Genomic DNA, 19052 nt, shown 5'->3' with positions numbered 1-19052 from the left:
TTAAGGCAGCCTTCTGTTATACATGTGTTACTACTGGTAGTTGATAAGCTACGGCCCAGACAAACATCCTGAATGTGCCAGTTAAGGTGATGATCTCAATTTGCTTGCAGAAATTGGGTAGGTGGGTCCGTGCTACCCTCCAAGAGGGAGAAGGATGACAAATAGGAACTGACCAAAAAAGAGGATGTTTGAGAGAGGGAATTTAGTTCCATTTGGCTGCACGATTCCGGGGCTGGTTGTTCAGTTTAGTTTAGTTTAGTTTAGTTTAGTTTAGTTTAGTTTAGTTTAGTTTAGTTTAGTTTAGTTTAGTTTATTGTCACTGCACATGGTACAATGAAATTAAATGTCTTCGTCAGTGTACATTATAACTATAAAAATAAAAACACAAACATACATCCTTTACATTCTACATTATTGAAATTGAAAACCCGATATTGCACTATATCGTAGAATTCAATATAGTTACTGGTCTGGGATAGAAGCTGTTTTTCAGCCTATTTGTCCTTGTTTTTATTATCCTGTACCGGCTCCCAGATGGTAATAGTTCCAAAAAAGGGCGAGATACAGGATGAGATGGATCTTTAAGAACGTTTTGAACTTTCTTAAGGCAGCGGGAGCTATAAAGCTCTTCCAAGGAGGGGAGAAGGCAACCAGTGATCCTCTGGGCAATGATGTTAACCCTCTGGAACGCTGCCCTATCTGCCACTGTGCAATTAACAAACCAGACACAGTTGCAGTAAGTTAAAATACTCTCTATGGTGCAGCGGTAGAAGGTCACCAGCAGTTTTCCATTTGGTTGTTATTCCTGAGAAGTCTCAGGTCCTATAATCTCAGCTAGGCCCTTTTGACCAGGGCTGCAATGTGGAAGAAGGTCAGCTCCTCTTTTAGGATAACACCCTGAAACTTAAAACTGGCCAATTGCTCCACTCGGTCTCCATTGATAAGAAAGGGCTGGCTATCTGATCTATTCCTTCTATCTCTTCAGGATCCGTAAGAAGAACGGCAGCTTCTCAGAAGAAAAAGCAGGAGAGAGGATCATGAGAATGTAATCCAGCAGCTTGGGATTCAGGAAAAAAACAAAACCTTCTTCCTGCTTTGGCTGCCAGAATATATATTTGGACAGCAAAGGAACCGGCAGCGCACATTCAGCCTGGCTGCGTGTCCTTCTCCCATTTGCCAGAACCGTGCAATCCTCTGAATCGGAAAGGAAGGATGGAAGATATCCAGAGCTTTGACGAGGAGCAGAAAGGAGACAATGGGGGTCTCAGCCTACTGCATTCACCCCAAAGATGGTGTTTCATATCCAATGGCTTTGTGGGGGGGGGGGACTTGGGGCTCGACGCAGCCCAAGAAGGCAGGTTACAGGTCCATCAGGAGCATTTTCCGCCCTCCAAACTTCTCACCGGTGTGGCAGGAGCCTCAATGGCATACCAGAGACACCCTCCCCGCTAGGGGTGGGGAGGAGGGAGGTGTCGAGAGCCAAGTGCCAGCCAGGCAGCTGCAGCCTTTTAATTTTGTGTGGGCATTTTGTGCAGTTTAAAAAAACAACCGAAAGAGGGACTTTGTTGTTGTTTCTTTGTGAGTCAAAGAGATGGCTCTCCCCCTCCACTCTCCGCCGAGTCTTCCTGCAGGCTGATTGGTTCTGTTTCTACAAGATAAGGACTTGGGCTGGCGAGAGGCATTGGATCTGTGGAGATGGCAAAGGGCCGAAAGGTGCCTTGGTGGCTTCCACCTTCGCCCCCCTGTGGTTTTTCTCTCCCTTCCTTCCTTCCCTTTTATTCTCTCCTTCTCTCCATCCTGTTCTTAGCCTTGAGCCAGCTCAATGCTCCTTCTAGTTAATCTTCATCTCTGAACCCAGGAGGGTTGGTTCTCCTCCTCCTCTTCCCACCAGCTACTTAGTGGATGAAGTGCTCCTGGCACCAGCCGCGCCTCTAAAGGCCTCCCCTCTTCCCTTCTGATCTGCTATTCACAGTCTAAAGCAGGGGTGTCCAAACTTGGTCCCTTTAAGACTTTTGGACTTCAACTCCCAGAGTTCCTCAGCCAGCTTTGCTGGCTGAGGGACTCTGGGAGTTGAAGTCCAAAAGTCTTAAAGGGACCAAGTTTGGACACCCCTGGTCTAAAGGAAGCCTCTGACCTTGGCAACGTTAAGATTTGTGGACTTCAACTCCCAGAATTCCTCAGCCAGCAAAGCTGCAATCCCAGGCAGGGGTTAAAGACAGCAAAGCTGGCTGAGGAATTCTGGGAGTTGAAATCCTCAAGTCTTAAAGTTGCCAAGGTTGGAGACCCCTGATCTAGGCTGCAATCCCAGGCAGGGGTTAAAGACAGGACCTCTTGCTAGGCTCCCATCTCACATTCCTTCTTCTCCTCCTTGCTCAGCTTGGGAAGGAACAATGTAGTAAGCTCTCTCAAAGCTCAAGGCTGAAGGTCTGGCCTTGCAGAAGAAGGAGCAGAAATAGAATCCAATCAATCTTCCAAGTCTCCAGCTTGGAAAAAACTCAAATAATAGAAGATCCCACCCCACCCCCAAAAAAGAGACCTCTAGCCACATCAGAGATGGGCCACCTACTTGCAACCTCTTGGGGAGGTCTGCAGAACATGGCCAGAAAAAAGTCAAGATGTTGGTGTCCATTATGGATGGTGCCTCTGAAGCCTTCCCTTTGATGCACGTCAAGATGGTTGACTCTACTGGGAAGAAGTGACAAAGCCACTTCTGGCCAAGAAAATTCTGGCCAAGAAAAATAGCCATGAAGTCCATGAAGTCACCTGAAGTATTGACCTGGACTCAAGGGAGAGTTTGCTACGGATTTACAGCTACCATAAAATAAACCACGGTTTCTCCAGGTTGCCTTCCTTTGGTCCATGTTCAACAGAGAGGAATAGCTTACATATACAAATAGCTGTACGAAGGTGTTTATTCCTTGAGAACCTTCCAGGCAGTTCTACCTCCAGCAAGAAGGAGGTGAAGGAACTGGGGTTCGAGAAGATGACAATGAATCACAGATTTGGGGTGAACGTTTCTACGGCAGCCATTTTCTATGGCTGAATATGCCAATCTTTCTTCTGTTTTCATTTGATATTCAAAATTAGGTTAGCTCTTCGGCCCAGTCTAGAAACCGAAAGAAATTTAAAGGGTGGTGGATCCATTACAGGTAGTCCTTGACTTACAACTCTTCATTTAGTAACTGTTTGAAGTTACAACGGACTGAAAAAAGGTACTTACGACCGTTTTTCACACTTATGACCATTGCAGCCTCGCCGGAGTTGCATGATCAAAATTCAGACACTTGGCAACTGGTTCATATCTATGATGGTTGCAGTGTCCTGGGGTCATGTGATCCCCTTTTTGTGACTGGCCATGGGGAAACCCCATTCACTCAACAACTGTGTGACTCAATTAAGAACTGCAGGAATTCACTCAACAGCCGCGACAAGAAAAATGGGGCAAAAGTCACTTAACAAATGTTTCACTTAGCGACAATAACGTTGGGCTCAATTGTGGTTGTAAGTCGAGGACTGCCTACATACGCTTCTCCAGCCTGCTTCTGCTGTGAAGAAATTGAGGTCCAAGGGGACCTCGGAAGACCAGGAAAGGTTCTGCTGTGATCCCCAGCAGCCAGCCCACCCCCGGGTCTTTGATGTCCGATCTTTCTCAACACCGGACTCTTGACCGGAATCCTGGCCTTGTCTTCTTTCATTGAGAGCCCCCTAAGAAACTCCTCCTGTCTCTGGAGACCACCACCTGGAGAACAATGGATGGCCTCCTCTTCTCATGCCCTTCCAGGCCCTCCAGAAGTCTGGCATGAAAGACCAAAAAAAAAAAGTATTCAATTAATTTTGCCGAGGGACGGATGAACGGGTGGAAGAAAAGAGAAAGCCACAGAAGTCTTCCTTTATTGCCGTTTCATGGTGTTGGTTTCAGGCCTTCTTTGCTATATCTCAAAGGGATAATAAAGTCCTCCTCCTTCAACGCTTCCTTTTAATTATTAAAAAAGAGAGAGAGAGAGAAAGCTTCTCTGTGCTCCTGCTCTCTCCCTGTTGTCCTCTCCCAGCGGTGGCTGCCTGCGCAGAGAAGGGGATTTCTGAAGGCAGAGAAGAGTGTGACTCTTTCATAAACGCGTCCTCAGATCTCCAAAGCTTTGGAGAGCATCTTCTGAGCTGCTGGGTCTCATGGGGAGTGAGTCACCTTGCAAACGGTGCAGAAGGCTGTTCTTCAGCAAACCAGGCAGGGCCAGAGGGACCTTGGGGCTTCCAACACCCCCAGACTGGGTCTTCTAGCACAGGGGTCTCCAAGCTTGGCAATTTTACGACTTGTGAACTTCAACTCCCAGAATTCCTCAGCCAGCGGCTGCTGGCTGAGGAATTCTGAGAGCTGAAGTCCACAAGTCGTAAAGTTGCCAAGGTTGGAGACCCCTGTTCTAGCACCTTCTCTGTAGGAACTCTCAAAAAAAAAAAAACACACCTCGCGAACTTCATGAGGAGGTCCCAAATGAAGAAGACTACAAGTCCCAGGAGGGATCAGATCATTCGGATTTCAGCATCTGCAGACTCCAGTTGGGATTCCAGAGCTCACCCTGCCTGCTGGGACTTGTAGTCTTTACGGTTCAGGTTTCTCCACGTTGTGAGGTGGCTATCTGGATTCTCCAAGGAGTCTCCATCTGAGGAACCTCTACAAAACTAACTTAAAAAAAGGAGAGAGAGAGGAAGGGTCACCCATCTTGACAGCTATAGGTTAATTTCAGCAGGAGACAATGATTCATCCCTTTGTTGAAGGATGCCAATTTTTGTTTTTTAAAAACCACGCTACCCAATCAACTCAAACACTAGGACAATGGTTGTGAGGCTCGGAGGGCACAGCGATGATGGAAAACATTGTCCTGTTCCCACTGTGGAAGAAACGTTTAGCTGCTTTCACTCAAAACTGGGGGGGGGGAAGGGGGAGTACAAAAAAGGTACCCTTCTCTCGGGTAATAAAATATCTTAGGCCAATCCAGAAGTTTTCCAGCTAATCTTTCTCCAGCTTCTGTTTCAGGGACTTTGAAACGTCTTGGAAACAGATCCTTGCTAACAGCAGACAACAATCCTGCCACAAGCAGCTGGACAATCGCAACCAATTTCCTGCCCCTATGCCAGAGGAAAATCTGATTTTTGCAAGGCTGTTTAAAATAATTAGACCAGACGGAGAGATTTTCACCAGGTTCGTACAAAGCTCAACACGGCATTCTCGTGTTTTCAATTTTTGCTTTTTTTTTTTTTGCAGCAATCGGGGAACAAAACCTCCTGCCGTCTCACAGTATTTTCATCAACTCCACCATGATTTTGCCTAATCGTAGAACACCAACAGAACATCCACCAATAAAAAGGCACGCATGATTAAGACGAAGCCAGATTTACTACCATCAAACCCATCACGCACGAGGCCGTCGCTCAAATGTCTGCTAAACCAGACTGCAAACCCTTCAATGCATTGGAAGAGAAGCATCAACCATCCCGGGTCCCGTCGTAAAACAAAACACAACCGCCAGCACAAAAGACACGAAGAGAGAAAAGTAATTCAACTTCCCTGGATGAATTTCTGTGATAATTTCACCAAGGAAGCGGGGCTCCTGGTCTGTAGACTTACTTACAATTCATTTAGTGACCATTCAAGGTTACAATGGGCTGAAAAAAGTGACTTATGACAGTCTTTCACTCTTACGACCGTTGCAGCTTCCCCAGGGTCACGTGATCAAAATTGAGCGGCTTGGCCATTGATTCCCATTTATGACGGTTGCAGTGTCCTGGGGTCACGTGATCCCCTTTTACGACCTTCTGACTAGCAAGGTCAACGGGGTAGCCTGATTCACTCAACCGCCCTGTGACTAACTTAACACCTGCAAGAATTCACTTAACAACTGTGGCATGAAAGGTCATAAAATGGGGCGAAATTTAATTAACAAATGTTTCACTTAGGAACAGAAATTTTGGGCTCAGTTGTGGTCGTAAATCAAGGACTACCTGTAACCCACACTTGGTTTTACTGGCTAAGCCAGGGGTCTCCAACCTTGGCTCCTTTAAGACTTGTGGACTTCAACTCCCACAGCAAAGCTGGCTGAGGGACTCTGGGAGTTGAAGTCCACAAGTCTTAAAGGGACCAAGGTTGGAGACCCCTGGGCTCAGCAGATGTTTATCATAGCTTGGGATAGCTTGGGCAGCCGGGATAGCTCGGGCAGTAGAGAAGCCTGTTATTAGAACACAGAGCCTGCAATTACTGCAGGTTTGAGCCCGGCCCAAGGTTGACTCAGCCTTCCACCCTTTATAAGGTAGGTAAAATGAGGACCCAGATTGTTGGGGGGGCAATAAGTTGACTTTGTAAAAAAAATATACAAATAGAATGAGACTATTGCCTTATACATTGTAAGCCGCCCTGAGTCTTCGGAGAAGGGCGGGGTATAAATGTAAAACAAACAAAAAAATAAACAACTTTGTGTCCAGGTGCAAGGTACTCTTTGCCTTGCTTTTGACCTGTCTTAAAACTTTACGGATAAAATTAGGAAGATGCTTCCCTCACTATGAGCTGAGATACGAAGTCGGATTAATACCAGAAATCAACAAATGTTAGAAGTATAAGATGGCAACACTGGAAAAGGAAGGTTTTGAGACTACCTTAGACAAATGGAGGTCTAATCTTTGGTTATTCTGCGACAATTCAGAACAGTTCAACTGAAGAAACTGGTATAGGAGTGTTAAAAAGATATACCATAAATATACACGCATCTAACATGGAAAGGTACTTTTTCAAACCAAGAAATTCATTTACCACGGGGTTGGACTAGAAGACCTCCAAGGTCCCTTCCGAGCCCCACAATTCTATGATTTCATCTCTGTATGGATTACAAATGGGGTGAGGACAAAGTCTTGCCCCAGACCGTTAAACGAGAAGGCAAAGAATTGAACAGGGCAAAAAATGGACAGGGTCAGGAGAAAAACATGAGTTACCGATAATTGCCTCTAAAAGGAAAAACAATGAATTAAATACAGTGCTTCCTTACCATGCAGATAAGAATTTCCCCTTTTGAACTCATTAAAAAAAACACCCATTTTTGGGGAAGCATTTGAAGACCTGGATTCCAGGTGAAAAACTAGGTCCAGGATCTCAAAAAAAAGAAGGAGAAGGAGAAGGAGAAGGAGAAGGAGAAGGAGAAGAAGGAGAAGGAGGAGGAGAAGGAGAAGGAGAAGAAGGAGAAGGAGGAGGAGAAGGAGAAGGAGAAGAAGGAGAAGGAGGAGGAGAAGGAGAAGGAGAAGGAGAAGGAGAAGGAGAAGGAGAAAAGTATCAGCATCACAGTTGGCCATCGAAACCAGGATGGTCCTTTCCATAGAAGAGCCACATTCCACAGTATTTTGAGGTTCAAAGCCACCATCTTTCTCCATGCAAAATGGGTTTGGAACATACAGATACACACCCTGTGCCAAACCCCCCAAAGAAAGAGGTTTGAGGGCGGAAGAGCCAGGATAACAAACTCTGCCTGATGCCCTCGATTAAAATACAAAACTTTCAAGGTTTCTCCCAGGGTTTCAACCTACCTAGGATCTGATCTGAGGCAACGTCTTTCTGGCCCAGACTGGCTCTCTGCAGGATGGGACTTAGCTGGTCTGCACTGCAGGACTGTGGTGAGGGGTTTGGAGAGAACTTCGAGGAAAGGAAGAAGCCAGAGGGAGGTTCCTAAACTCTGGCCAAATTACACATCCCGTTGCGGGGTCTTCACCGCCTCCCCCTTCCTTCCTTCGACCTCAAGGCTGGAAAGAAGCCCTTTTAAAAAGACCCCCGACCCCCCCCCCACCCTTCCCGTGGGACAGCTCCCCCGATCCTTGAGCACATCTTTCGGGAAGGCGAAGGGGCAACGATCTCCAAAGGCGGCTCTGCCAAGGAGGGAGGCTGCGGCCCCCCACCTAATGGAGGCCAGACGCCCCCCTGCGCCCCCTCCCTGGCCCTGGCCCCGGCCCCGCCCGGGAGGATGCACAGCGGAGTCAATGCCCGGGGAGCGAGGCCGGGCCAGGCAGGAACCAGCCGCGGCTTTGGCTGCCCTCCGGCTCCGCGGGGTTGTCTGGAGCAGCGCGGGGGCGGCGCCCCAGAGGAAGAGCCTTTGATCCCACCCCGCTCGGCCAAGCAGCCACAACCGGCCGGAATCCTCCCGGAGGAAGCGGCGCCTTCCTGGACCCGCACAGCCGCCCCCGAGATGCCCGGCCGGCTTCCTTTCTCTTGGGGAGAGAGGGGGAAGGGGGGCCAGGGTAGGAAGAGGAGGGAGGGACCCCCGCCCTGCCCCAAAGCCTCCGGAGCTGCCGGGGCTGCCAACGGCCGAGCTCGCCCTGCAGGTAGAGCCGGACAGAGGAGAAGCCCCCCGAAATGGCCGGGAGGGGGCGGGCGGGCAGTTGCGGGGAGAAGCGGAGGCTGCTGCGAGTTGTGGGGGAGCCAGGAGGAGCCACCCCGGGCCGTCTTTGCGCGCCTGCCAGCCTTCCCGAATGCAATCGCGCCTTCGCTTGGCCGCGGATGATGGGGCCGGGAGTCCGTCTGCAAGCCCGCCCCTCCGCTCAATCCGCCGCCCAGCCCCGTTTCGGACTGCCGCCCGCGGCCGCTTCGCCTCCTTTGTTCTCCGGCGCTCCTCCGCCCCGGCCCGCCCGGAGACCCCCCTTCCCCGAGACCCCCGTTCCCCGGGCCGCCCGGCGGGTCCCTCCCGCCCGCCCGCGCCTGCCTTACCTTTTCCCTGCCTCCGTCGCCTTCAGCGCTCGGCCGACGCGCCGCTCAGCGAGGCCCGGCAGCCGCCGCCGTTCCGGCAGCCGCAGCAGCAGCAGCCGACATCCGTCGCCGGAGCCTCCCGCCCTCCGGGCCGCCGGGCCCATCCAGCGGGTGCAGGCTCGGGGCGGCCGGTGGGCGCGGTGGGGCGCCGCGGGAGGCGGGCCGAGGGAGGCGGCGGAGGCGGCGGGCAGCGGGCAGCGGGAGGAGAGCGAGGCGGCGGCGGCTGAACGGCGGCGGGTTAGCAGCGGCGCCCCCGCCCTGCGCCCCCCGCCCCCGCGGCTCGCTCTCCGGCTCGGCCCTGCCTGCCCATCGTCTGCCCGGCGGCGGAGCGGAAGGCAGCCACCCGGAGCTTAGCGCGGGCGGGGCGGGCAGGCGGGGCGGCGGCCGGCGGAAAAGTTCGGGGGCATCGCGGGAGGCGCAACGGCGGCCGGAGACGCGCTCGGGCTTCCCCCGGGAGAGCTGCGCCTCTGCCAAGCTCAACAGCGCCCCCTGATGGAGCTCCAGCGCCACGGAGCCGTGGGGGCGGGGTGGGGGGGTCCGCTCCCCCTTCAACCGGGAGGAGGTGGGGACAGGCCGCCCTTCTCCTCCGCCCCGCTCTTCCCAAACCCGCCTCGGAGTTGCTCTGAGGCCCGGGGGCGCTGCCCCAAGGATCATACATGCCACCCCCATCCCGGGCTCGGTGCCAGTCAAGGAGCCCTCCCCCCCCCCCAAGCCGGGCTGCCTGGCAGAAAGTAGGCTGGGTCAGGAGCAGCCTGGGGAGGGGAGGGAGACAGGGGGGAGAGAAGGAATCCCGCTGCCGCCCCAAGAGAACCGCGCCGCCTGTTCCCCGCTGCAGCCGCCTGTTTCGCCCGCAGGGAAGGCTTCGGGCAGAGAGGCCCGCTGATGCCAACTCCTCTGCTTTACCTGAACAAGAAGTTGAGGAAGGGGCTCATGGGGGCTAGGAGCAAAGATAAGCAAGGGCAGCTCAGACTTGTTTGAGGCAGATGTCCATGCCAGGCAGGGAGCAGAAGACCTCTTTCGCTGGTCTTTCCCTGGAAGTTCTACCGAGAGATGCCTCCTCCCAAGTGACTTTTCCAGCTTATAACAAGGCTCTCAGAGTCACATCTGTGCAAACATCACACAGATGACAGGATGGTGGGACAATGCAAATTCCTTCACTGCTGGCAGGGATGATGTTACCTAGTTGGGTCATGACAGGTCTGGAAAAAAAAACAAATCTTTCAGAAAGCACCAAGGACCCCACAGTCCTCTTCCTCCTCCTCCTCCTCTTCTTTTTTCTTTCTCTTCCTCCTTCTCCTCCTCCTCCTCTCCACAAACCCCTCTCCCTTCTAGCACTGATGATGTTACCTAGTTGGGTCATAAAATGTCTGGGGGAAAAAACAACCGAGTTCAGAGAGCACCAAGGAGCTCTCCTTCCACTTTCCAGATCTCTGCTCTTCTCCCGTCAGAATGAAATGAGCAAAGTACCTTGAACTGCCCAAGTTTTAATTTTCTTTTCTTTCAACCACATTCCAAACTCTTTGACTTTTCTGTTTTAGTCTGTTGAATGCCGTAATTCTCCTGACAAGATGAATTGTATATCAGTATTGATACTCTGTCCTGCTGGCCTTTCCAAAGGCCAAACACATATTTATTGGCCGATTCCAGAGGTCATCCTGATTCTCCAAGCCAGATGTTCCTGGGAGGAGGAGAAATTTATGACAGTCTGGCTGGCCCACTTTCTGCAACTTTAGCAGCTTTTGTGGGAATTTGATCCACTGCCAAATTCTGCGGAGATGATAATGCCTCAGCTTCTCTGCAAAAGGATGGAGGGGAAGGGGAAAAAAAATGGGGGGGGGAACCCTTTCCAGCAGATTTTAACACCAGAAAAAGAGGCCCATTGAATGAAGAAGGGTTCGGTCACCAGCCCTTTGGTAGCCTCCGGAAGATTGCAAGTTGAACTAATAAATTTCAACATATAAGCTGAAATAATTTTAAAAAATGAATTTCAACATGTAAGTGAATGAATGAATGAATGAATGAATAAACTGATATAGAAGTTGAACTAATCAATTAAAAATAAAAACTAGCCCCTACCTCTGAATGCAAGAATTAAGTTTGCAGCGACAACAAACCAAGAACTTGAATTAGATGCTACAGTCATTTGCATTTGGCAATTGTCTACGCTTATTGTTTCTGGATCGCAAGTTTTTAAAAAAACACATTGAATTGCTAGTTCCTTACTTTAGAGCCCAGTGAAGTCTTTTTTCCTCTTTCTTCCTGGAGTTAAAAACTTGGTTTTCTCGGAAATGAAGAGGCTGGGATTTGACAGAAGAAATGCAGAGCTGTGTCCCATCCCATTCACCCCCATCCGTGGGCATTTTTATGCTACAAAATGCAAAGGTTACCTCTAGGGTGAGCCACCCACCCCCCTACCTTGGACTGCCAGTATGCCCCTCAGCTGCCCAGCATCCCTCTTCACCACCTTCCATCAAATTCTTTCAAACTCCTACAATGAGATCAAAATCTCTCAGGTTGGCAGCCTTTTTGCTTGCTCGGTCATTGCGGGACGATGCTTGCACCCATTCCTGCTCTCCATTCCTGCCTTGAGCAGGGGGTTGGACTAGAAGATCTCCAAGGTCCCTTCCAACTCTTCTGTTATTCCATTGTGCCTCATTTTGTGATTTAATTTTACGCAGATTTTCCTCCTCGCTCGTCTGGATACCCTGCCCTGAAGATTAAAAAGGCTGGGAAAATCAACAGCCAAAGACCTCAAGGAGTGACTTCTGGGGTTGGGAGCATCCTGGGGTCGGAGTATCTCATTAGTACAGCCTTTTCTAATCTGATCCTCCCAGATATTGGGGCCTCCGCTGTGCCCAACCACTGCCCAACATCCCTGGAGAACAACAGCCTGTGAAACTAGGCTGCAAGACCCTTTCAATTGCAACTGAGGGGAAAAAATCTACAGCCCTCAGATGCTCTGAAGCTCTCTGGGACCCCCATTCCTAGCCCCCTTTGTTCTTATTTTGGGGACGGGGGAGGGCTTCCCAGGCATCCTTTGAGGCCAAGGCCCAGCGCAAGGCTTTGTGAGAAAAGCTGGCTGGCTTTCCTTCCCCGGCAACTGCTGGGAGCCAGTCCCTCCTACATCCCTTTTGCTCAGCACTTAAACAACTACAAATTCAGCCCTGATAAACCTAGCCGTGTCGCCATAGTAACAGCAAATCAGAACCGCTTTAGGGATGCTGTGGCTTGGCCAAGGAGATAAAACACTTTCCGCCCCATGCTGTCGGTCGGCTAAGCCGTGGCTGATAAGTGAAGCGAGGAAAAGGGAGGGCTTGTTTTGCGCCAAGCCAAGCCAAGCTGCAGAGGCCAACGTCTCCTCCTCATCTCCTCTCCCATTTCTGCAACTGGGGGGGCCCAGAGGCAGCCTTGGGGCTGAGAAAGAGGCCGTGCATGGATAGGCCTCAGAACTGAACGCACAAGGGCTTCTTGTGGGTTGCATCCGCTTAAAGATACTCAGGACACAACAACACTGAGGCTCACAAAGATGCTTTGAGGCTGCTTCGCGGCCTCCAGAGCCACGTGAATGCCATTGTTGGCACAATTTCTTCAGCAAAGGCCATGGATCAGATCTGCTAAACAAGACATGAGAAGAGGAGGTTGTTACTCTGGACAGAAATAGTCATGAAGTGTCGCATTCATGGAACATACAAAGCCACGGGCTTCATGCCTTCGTAGATAGCCCAAGCCCAACCAGCTGGTGAGAACTTTGTCCAATCTGCCAAGGATTAGGTCCTACATGAGCCCATCCTAAACCTTGCAACTTTAAGGCTTATGGACTTCAGCTCCCAGAATTCCCCAGCCAGCTCTGCTGCTCTGCTGTCTGAGGAATTCTGGGAGTTGAAGTCCACAAGTCTTCAAGTTACCAAGGTAGGACAGCTTTTTTCTAGGTGGTGAGAATCAGGAAGAGGGCGACATGTGAACATCCAGGATTCCTCTTTCATGACCAGATTTGGGAAAGACACAAAGAGATGTTTGGAACACAAACTGGAAATGGGTTAAGAAAAGAGGATTTTGAGGTTCTGCCTAGCAACCTTGGAGGTGAAGCACTGATGGGATGGAGATGAAGCACCAGGATGCAACCTGGAGATAAATTTGCTCTGGAAGTGAATCACCCTGGTAGGCTGAAGAATCTGTCAAGGTCAACCTCCTCTCACTTATTGGGCTCCAAAGGGGTTAGAACTACATGTCCAACCAGCCACCAATTTGGTCCTGGTTCTACTTGGTCACAGGTAATGGACCAACGTGACATAAATAGGGAGGGCCATTAATAAAATAATAGAATAATAGGGTTGGAAGAGACTGATTAAGATTAATAGAGTTGGAAGGAACCCTGTAGGCCATCCAGTCCAACCATCCCCACCCAAGCAGGAAGCCCTACAACCATCTCTGACAAATGGCAGTCCAGTCTCCTCTTGAAAGCCTCCAGGGATGAAGCTCCCACAACTTCTGAAGGCAACTTCTGTTCCATTGGTTGATTGCTCTCACTCTCAGAAAATTCCTCTTTATTTCCAGGTTGAATCTCTCCTTGTTCAGTTTCTATCCATTATTCCTTGTCTGGCCTTCAGGTGTTTTGGAGAATAGTTTGACCCCTTTCTCTCTGTGGCAGCCCCTCAAATATTGGAAGATTGCTATCATGTCTCCCCTGGTCCTTCTCTTCACTAGACTAGCCAGGCCCAGTTCCTGCAACCGTTCATCTTATGTTTTAGCCTCCAGTCCCCTAATCATCTTGGTTGCTCTTCTTGGAGGTCTTCTAGTCCAGAGGTCTCCAACCTTGGCAACATTAAGACTTGTGGACTGCGACTCCCAGAATTCTGGGAGTTGAAGTCCACAAGTCTTAAGATTGCCAAGGTTAGAGACCCCCGTTCTAGTCCAACCCACTGCTAAAGCAGGAGACCCTATCCCATTCTGGACAAATGACTGCCCAGTCTTTGCAAACGCTATGAATCCGTTCACCTCCTGCCCTACTAGATTCCTTTAAGAAAAATAGCTAAGGGGGCCATTAAAAGAGGGCGGTGGCCCTTTCTCCCTCCCGCCATCAATGATTTGGAAAAAATAGTGGGAGCAATGAAACCCAGAGAGTCGCCCACTCCTGCATTAAGTCGATCTGCACCAAGTTGCTGAAGCTTAATTGGGATAAATTAGTGTAATGTATTGAATTATTTTAAAACACAATTACATTTTATTAGCCGTCACTTAAGGACCTTAATGGATTAGAGGGGGAGGGGAGGAAGGCAAGCAGGCTCCCGAGTTAACCGTTAATGGGTCAGTAGAACTTTAGCCTGGCTCTGCCAGTCCGATGCCCTTGCAGTCTGGAGGTGCTAGGAGTTGTAGTCCCAGAGGTCGGAAGGTGAACCACAACTGGGTGAATCGATGGGCTGGCCCTCATCAGAAATGACTCAATATGAGGTGATGAAATGAAACAGAGAGGAACAAAGATGATTAGGGGGCTGGAGCAATGGTGAAATCCAAATTTTTTTACTACCGGTTCTGTAGCCGTGGATTGGTGGGCGTGGTGTGGTTTGGTGGGTGTGGCAGGGGAAGGATACTGCAAAATCGCCATTCCCTCCCCACTCCTGGGTGAAGGATATTGCAAAATCTCCATTCCCACCTCACTCTGGGGCCAGCCAGAGAGGGTATTTGTAGGTTCGCCGAACTGCTCAAAATTTCTGCTTCCGGTTCTCCAGAACCTGTCAGAACTTGTTGGATTTCACTGCTGGGCTGGAGGCTGAAACATACGAAGAACGAGTGCAGGGATTGGGTATGTCTAGTCTAGACTAGTGGAAATGAGGACTAGGGGTGACATGATAGCAATGTTCCAGTATTTGAGGGGCTGTCCCAAAAAAGAGGGAGTCAAGTTATTCTCCAAAGCACCCGAAGGCAGGACAAGAAGCAATAGATGGAAACGAATCAAGGAGAGAAGCAATCTAGAACTAAGGGGAAATTTCCTGACAGTGAGAACAATTAATCCATGGAACGGCTTGCCTCCAGAAGTTCTAAGTGCTCCAGAAGTTGTAAGGTTTTTCAAGAAGAGACTGGACATCCATTTGTCCAGGATGTGATAATATCTCCTGCTTGAGCAGGGGGATGGACTAGAAGACCCCCAAGGTCCCTTCCAACCCTGTTATTCTGTTATTCCTGCCCTGGGTGGATCCATCAGTGTGCTTCAGGCTCTGGATTGGGATGTATTTGTGGAGCGCTAGAGGGCAGCCGAGGTTAGGCTTTGGAGCAAAATCCGAGTCTGGGAGCCGAGGGGGAAAAGGGGGCTGGAGGCTTCAGCTCCAAAGAGCAGGAAATGAGAGGAAGGAAAGGGCTGCAGGCAGAAACCAGGCAGGCTCTCCTTCCACAGCTGGCCAGAGGAGGCCATGCAGGGGGTCGAAGCCATTTCCTGAAGGATTAAGGCAAAGCAGCAGAGAGTGGGCGCAGTGGCCATGTACGCAGATCATCTAGGAGGGTGGGTGATTCACTTAACAGTTCTGATACAAATGGTTGTAAAATTGGGTTTACCTGCCTGCACTCATCCTGGATTCCTGTACTATATAGAATAGAATAGAATAGAATTTTTATTGGCCAAGTGTGATTGGACACACAAGGAATTTGTCTTGGTGCATCTGCTCTCAGTGTACACAAAAGAAAAGATACGTTCATCAAGGTACAACATTTACAACACAATTGATGGTCAATGTATCAATATAAATCATACCAGCCCTGGATTGTTTAAACTATGGTTTGTTGAATAAGCCTGAAATTGGGAGGGATTCAGGTCTCTCCCCACCCCCGGCTATAAACCATGCCTGGCCAGTCCTGCTTCTCTGGGCTCCCACCTCCCACCGAAGCAAAGGAAAGCCAGACTAAACATCCTTTGCACCACCTCTCCTCCTTACTCCGCCCTCCACCTTGGCCAGGTAGCCAGGCTGAAAAATCACAGCTGAGCCCCCCCATCATCTATCTTCCTCCCCCACCCCCACCCGACCACTGGCCTTTGCAAGTGGAAGCCTCCGGTTTGCCTGATTCAGCAGCCGGGGCCGAAAGCACCTTTCTGTCCAACCTAGATTTATGGCGCATAAATTAAACCGGGCGCCCAAAGGCACCGGGCGCTGTCTGGAGCCTGTCGGCGCAGCTTCCCGCCACTGTCAATGAGGCTATTTTTAGACCAGCGTCTGTCTACATGGAGGAACAGGTGCAGGCTAAAAATAAGCCTCTCGCGCACCCGAGCTTGCAGCGCTACCCTCGCACGCCCACCGACTGGAGAGGCTGTGGCGGTGAAGGAGCGGGACTCGCCTGGCACAGGCTGGGCACACCCAGCAGTGAGCCACAGCTGACTAAACCAAGGTGCTTCAGAGCAATCCAGTTTTCTGGGTCCTGGGTACTAATCCCTGGGTCGTAATTCAAGAAGATGGTCTGCAGCTTCTTGGCGCCTCTCTTACAGACTTGACTTTGCTGATATTTGTCTGCAATGGTATAGGGCTTCCGCCTGAGCGGGGCGGGGCGGGTTCGGCTAGAAGACCTCTAAGATCCCTTCCAACTTTGCGATTCTAGTCTGTTCTGTATCTGTAGACCTGTGCAGAAGTCCATTTTGAACTTCAGGCAAGCTTTGTTTGGAAACAGGTCATGTCTACCTGGGAGACACCTGGGAGAGCCAGTTTGGTCTAGTGGTTAAGGCACCAGATGGGAAAGCAGGAGATCCTGAGTTCAAGTCCCGCTTGAGCCATGAATGTGGGTGACCGTGGGCCAGCCACTCTCTCTGGGCCCAACCCACCTCACAGTGGTGTTGGTGTGAGGAAAACTGGAGGAGGAATGTGGGTTAGATGTATGTTCTCCAACTTGAGATATTTGTAAAAATAAGAAACACGGGATATGTAGGGTAGGATTGGGTAAGGTAGGGATAGGATTAGGATAGGATTGGATAGGATTGGATAGGATAGGATAATGAATTTAGACGAGAGTAGACTAGAATTAAGATATAATAGGAGCCAGGAGTAACTTTCTTAAAGGAAACTCATACCTGCTCCTCCAGTCTGTTATGCTGCTTCCTTGTGTAGCATTTAGATCCATTTGCAACGTGTTCACACACACACACACACACACCCCGTCCCCATGGAACAAAAGCCAGGACCCTCCTCCATTTTATCTCTGTAACCCTCCGGCGAGTTAAGCCTGGCCAAGAAAATGCAACCGATGTAGGGAATGTCCAGCGGTAAGCTGACAGGTCTGCCCGCCTCTCTTTTTAGCAATGCCAAATTCCCAGGAGAAACCTCCCTCTCATTCTTCCCCAGACCTTCCGTTGGCACAAGCTCCTCCGGTGCCCGGTAAAGAAAGGTTAGCCCGCTTTGCCAATGTGCCAGGAACCAGCCTGTTTCCCCACTTTGGAAATCTGTGGGGCAAAGTCCAATCCTGCCCTTGAAGTGACTGGACTGAACCTCTGGTCTCTCTTTCTCTCTCTCTCTCTCGCCCTCCCAGGTTGCCACATCCCCACAACGGAATAATCCCAGGAAGAAGGTCAGTGCCAGCCATTGAGATTTCCTTTGCCTCCCTCCTGGCTTTTCTTCTGCTGCTGTTTCTATTTTTCCTGCACACACCTTTTTTTTGGGGGGGGGAGCTTAACTTCTCCAGCTACTTTGGTAGCAACTCTCTCCTTTGGTCTCAAGCATGGCATAAATTGATTCCCAATCCATGTTGCCAGCTTTTCTTCTCTCTCTCTCTCTCTCTCTCCTCTGTACAGTCTCAAAGACACCCCCCCCCCATGCTAATCATAAGTTCATTTTAACTTTGGGTTTTGAGGAAGGGGGAGAAAAGTAGCTTCGTTAGTGGGATGAATCTGGCTCAGAATTTGGGGGGAAATGCACAAACACGATGGGCAGATTGAGCAATGGGTTGCCACATTGGCCGGGATGTGTCTCAGGCATCCAATTCACACGTTTTACAAAGAAGCCTCTCTTTGGTTTCAGCGTCTGCATTTCACGAGCTCGGCTCCCCCGTGGTTTACAAACCAGGGTTGGTGCTCAGCCAATTAAAACTGCAACTTAACCGAATGTAGGAACCCAGACGATGTTAGAATGAGAAGGGGTCTTCTGAGTCTTTCTCAGTTATTGCAAGCAGCTTGAAGGGGCTACACCCTCTGATAGTCATCCAATCCTTGACTGTGTTTGCCCCTCTTAACTAGGGTTACTAACTCGTCTTACCTGCAGTTAGAAACTAGGGTTCTAAAGGTCCGGATCTCTACAACACGCTAAACCATGAAGACAGCAAGCAAACATTTTGAGCCAATCACAGTTGTATGAATGGAGGCGTTCGGCTTTTTGGTAAACTGGATATACGTGTGAATGGTGCTAGTGGTTCTCTTGCAGGTCACGTGCTGTTTTCGGCTGTAACCGAGTGAATGCAGGAAACGGTCCCTGCAAATACACGTGTCAGGTGACCTTGTGAAACAGCACCAGCTGAGTGTCGCCGAAGAGCAAAGCGAGAGCAAAACGGATTGCAAGCGTTTCTCCGCAAACTGCTTCAGTTTACACAGTGCAGGAAAGCGGGCGGGGGCGCAGCAGAGCTTCACACTTCGGGTCCCAGAGCACGTGCGAAGCCTCCTTAACGCGTGCAAACAGCTGGAATGGATGCAAAACGACTCCAAACCTTCGGGGGGGGCGCTTCGAGAGGGAGGGGGGTGCTTAGTTTTAAAGAAACTTGGACAGCCTGCCTCGCGCAGCCTCCTGGGGGTTGTAGTTTTTGCTAGACTCCGCGCCGAGGGCAGCATTTCAATTCCGGGGGCGGCGGGGAAGGATGCGGACTCAATTTCCCAGCTTCCTTTGCGGGACATTTTCTTTCTTTCTTTTTTTGCAATGAGTAGTCCGGAAGTTAGAGTGGCTTTTGGTCGAGGGGCATCGCTTCCATGGGGTGGAGGGAAGGGGGGGGTTGCTGGGCTGGGGGCCGGGAGGGACCCCAGAGGAACCAGGCGTTGCTAAACCGGCTCCTAAGTGGTGGGGGGAGGGGAGGATTGCATGCCTTTTCCCTTGGATTGCTGCGGAGGACTCAATAATGTGGATTATAGCAAGGTACAGGCACGCTTCCCATCTTTGCAAGGGGGGCTGGGAGGCGGGGGTGTCTAAAGATGAAAGCCCGGGCCTGGGGCGGGGGTCCATGCTTTGCAAAATCCGTGGGGGGGGCCGTGGGGGCGGAGCAGCACCCAAGCCGAGCCTTAAAGAAAGCCAGTCTGGCGCTTGTGCTACTCCCGGGATGAGCAAGAGCTCTG

At 50.5% G+C, this 19052-nt stretch overlaps 2 protein-coding genes across 7 annotated transcripts in view; one reads left to right on the top strand and one right to left on the bottom strand.

Annotated features, from left to right (window-relative positions):
• Positions 1 to 9274, bottom strand: part of RAI1 (retinoic acid induced 1) — a 115212-nt gene extending 105938 nt beyond the window's left edge. For all 4 annotated transcript variants that reach the window (XM_058157524.1, XM_058157522.1, XM_058157523.1 and 1 more), the window contains exon 1: positions 8732 to 9274. The gene's annotated coding sequence lies outside the window, so the exon portion shown is untranslated. The remainder of the gene's footprint in view (positions 1 to 8731) is intronic.
• An 8014-nt stretch (positions 9275 to 17288) lies between these two features.
• The window catches only part of PEMT (phosphatidylethanolamine N-methyltransferase), a 40312-nt gene continuing 38548 nt past the window's right edge, over positions 17289 to 19052 (top strand). For 2 of the 3 annotated variants that reach the window (XM_058157535.1, XM_058157531.1), the window contains exon 1: positions 18728 to 18855. In XM_058157535.1, coding sequence (XP_058013518.1) covers positions 18802 to 18855 — 54 coding nt within the window. In that variant the 5' untranslated portion in view covers positions 18728 to 18801. Of the gene's footprint in view, positions 17309 to 18727; positions 18856 to 19052 lie in introns of those variants that run through there. The other variant, XM_058157534.1, reaches the window with a different exon arrangement.

This window comes from Ahaetulla prasina, chromosome 14, assembly GCF_028640845.1.
Source record: "Ahaetulla prasina isolate Xishuangbanna chromosome 14, ASM2864084v1, whole genome shotgun sequence".
NCBI classification, from domain to species: Eukaryota; Metazoa; Chordata; class Lepidosauria; order Squamata; family Colubridae; genus Ahaetulla; species Ahaetulla prasina.
This window is presented reverse-complemented; position numbering and strand designations above follow the sequence as displayed.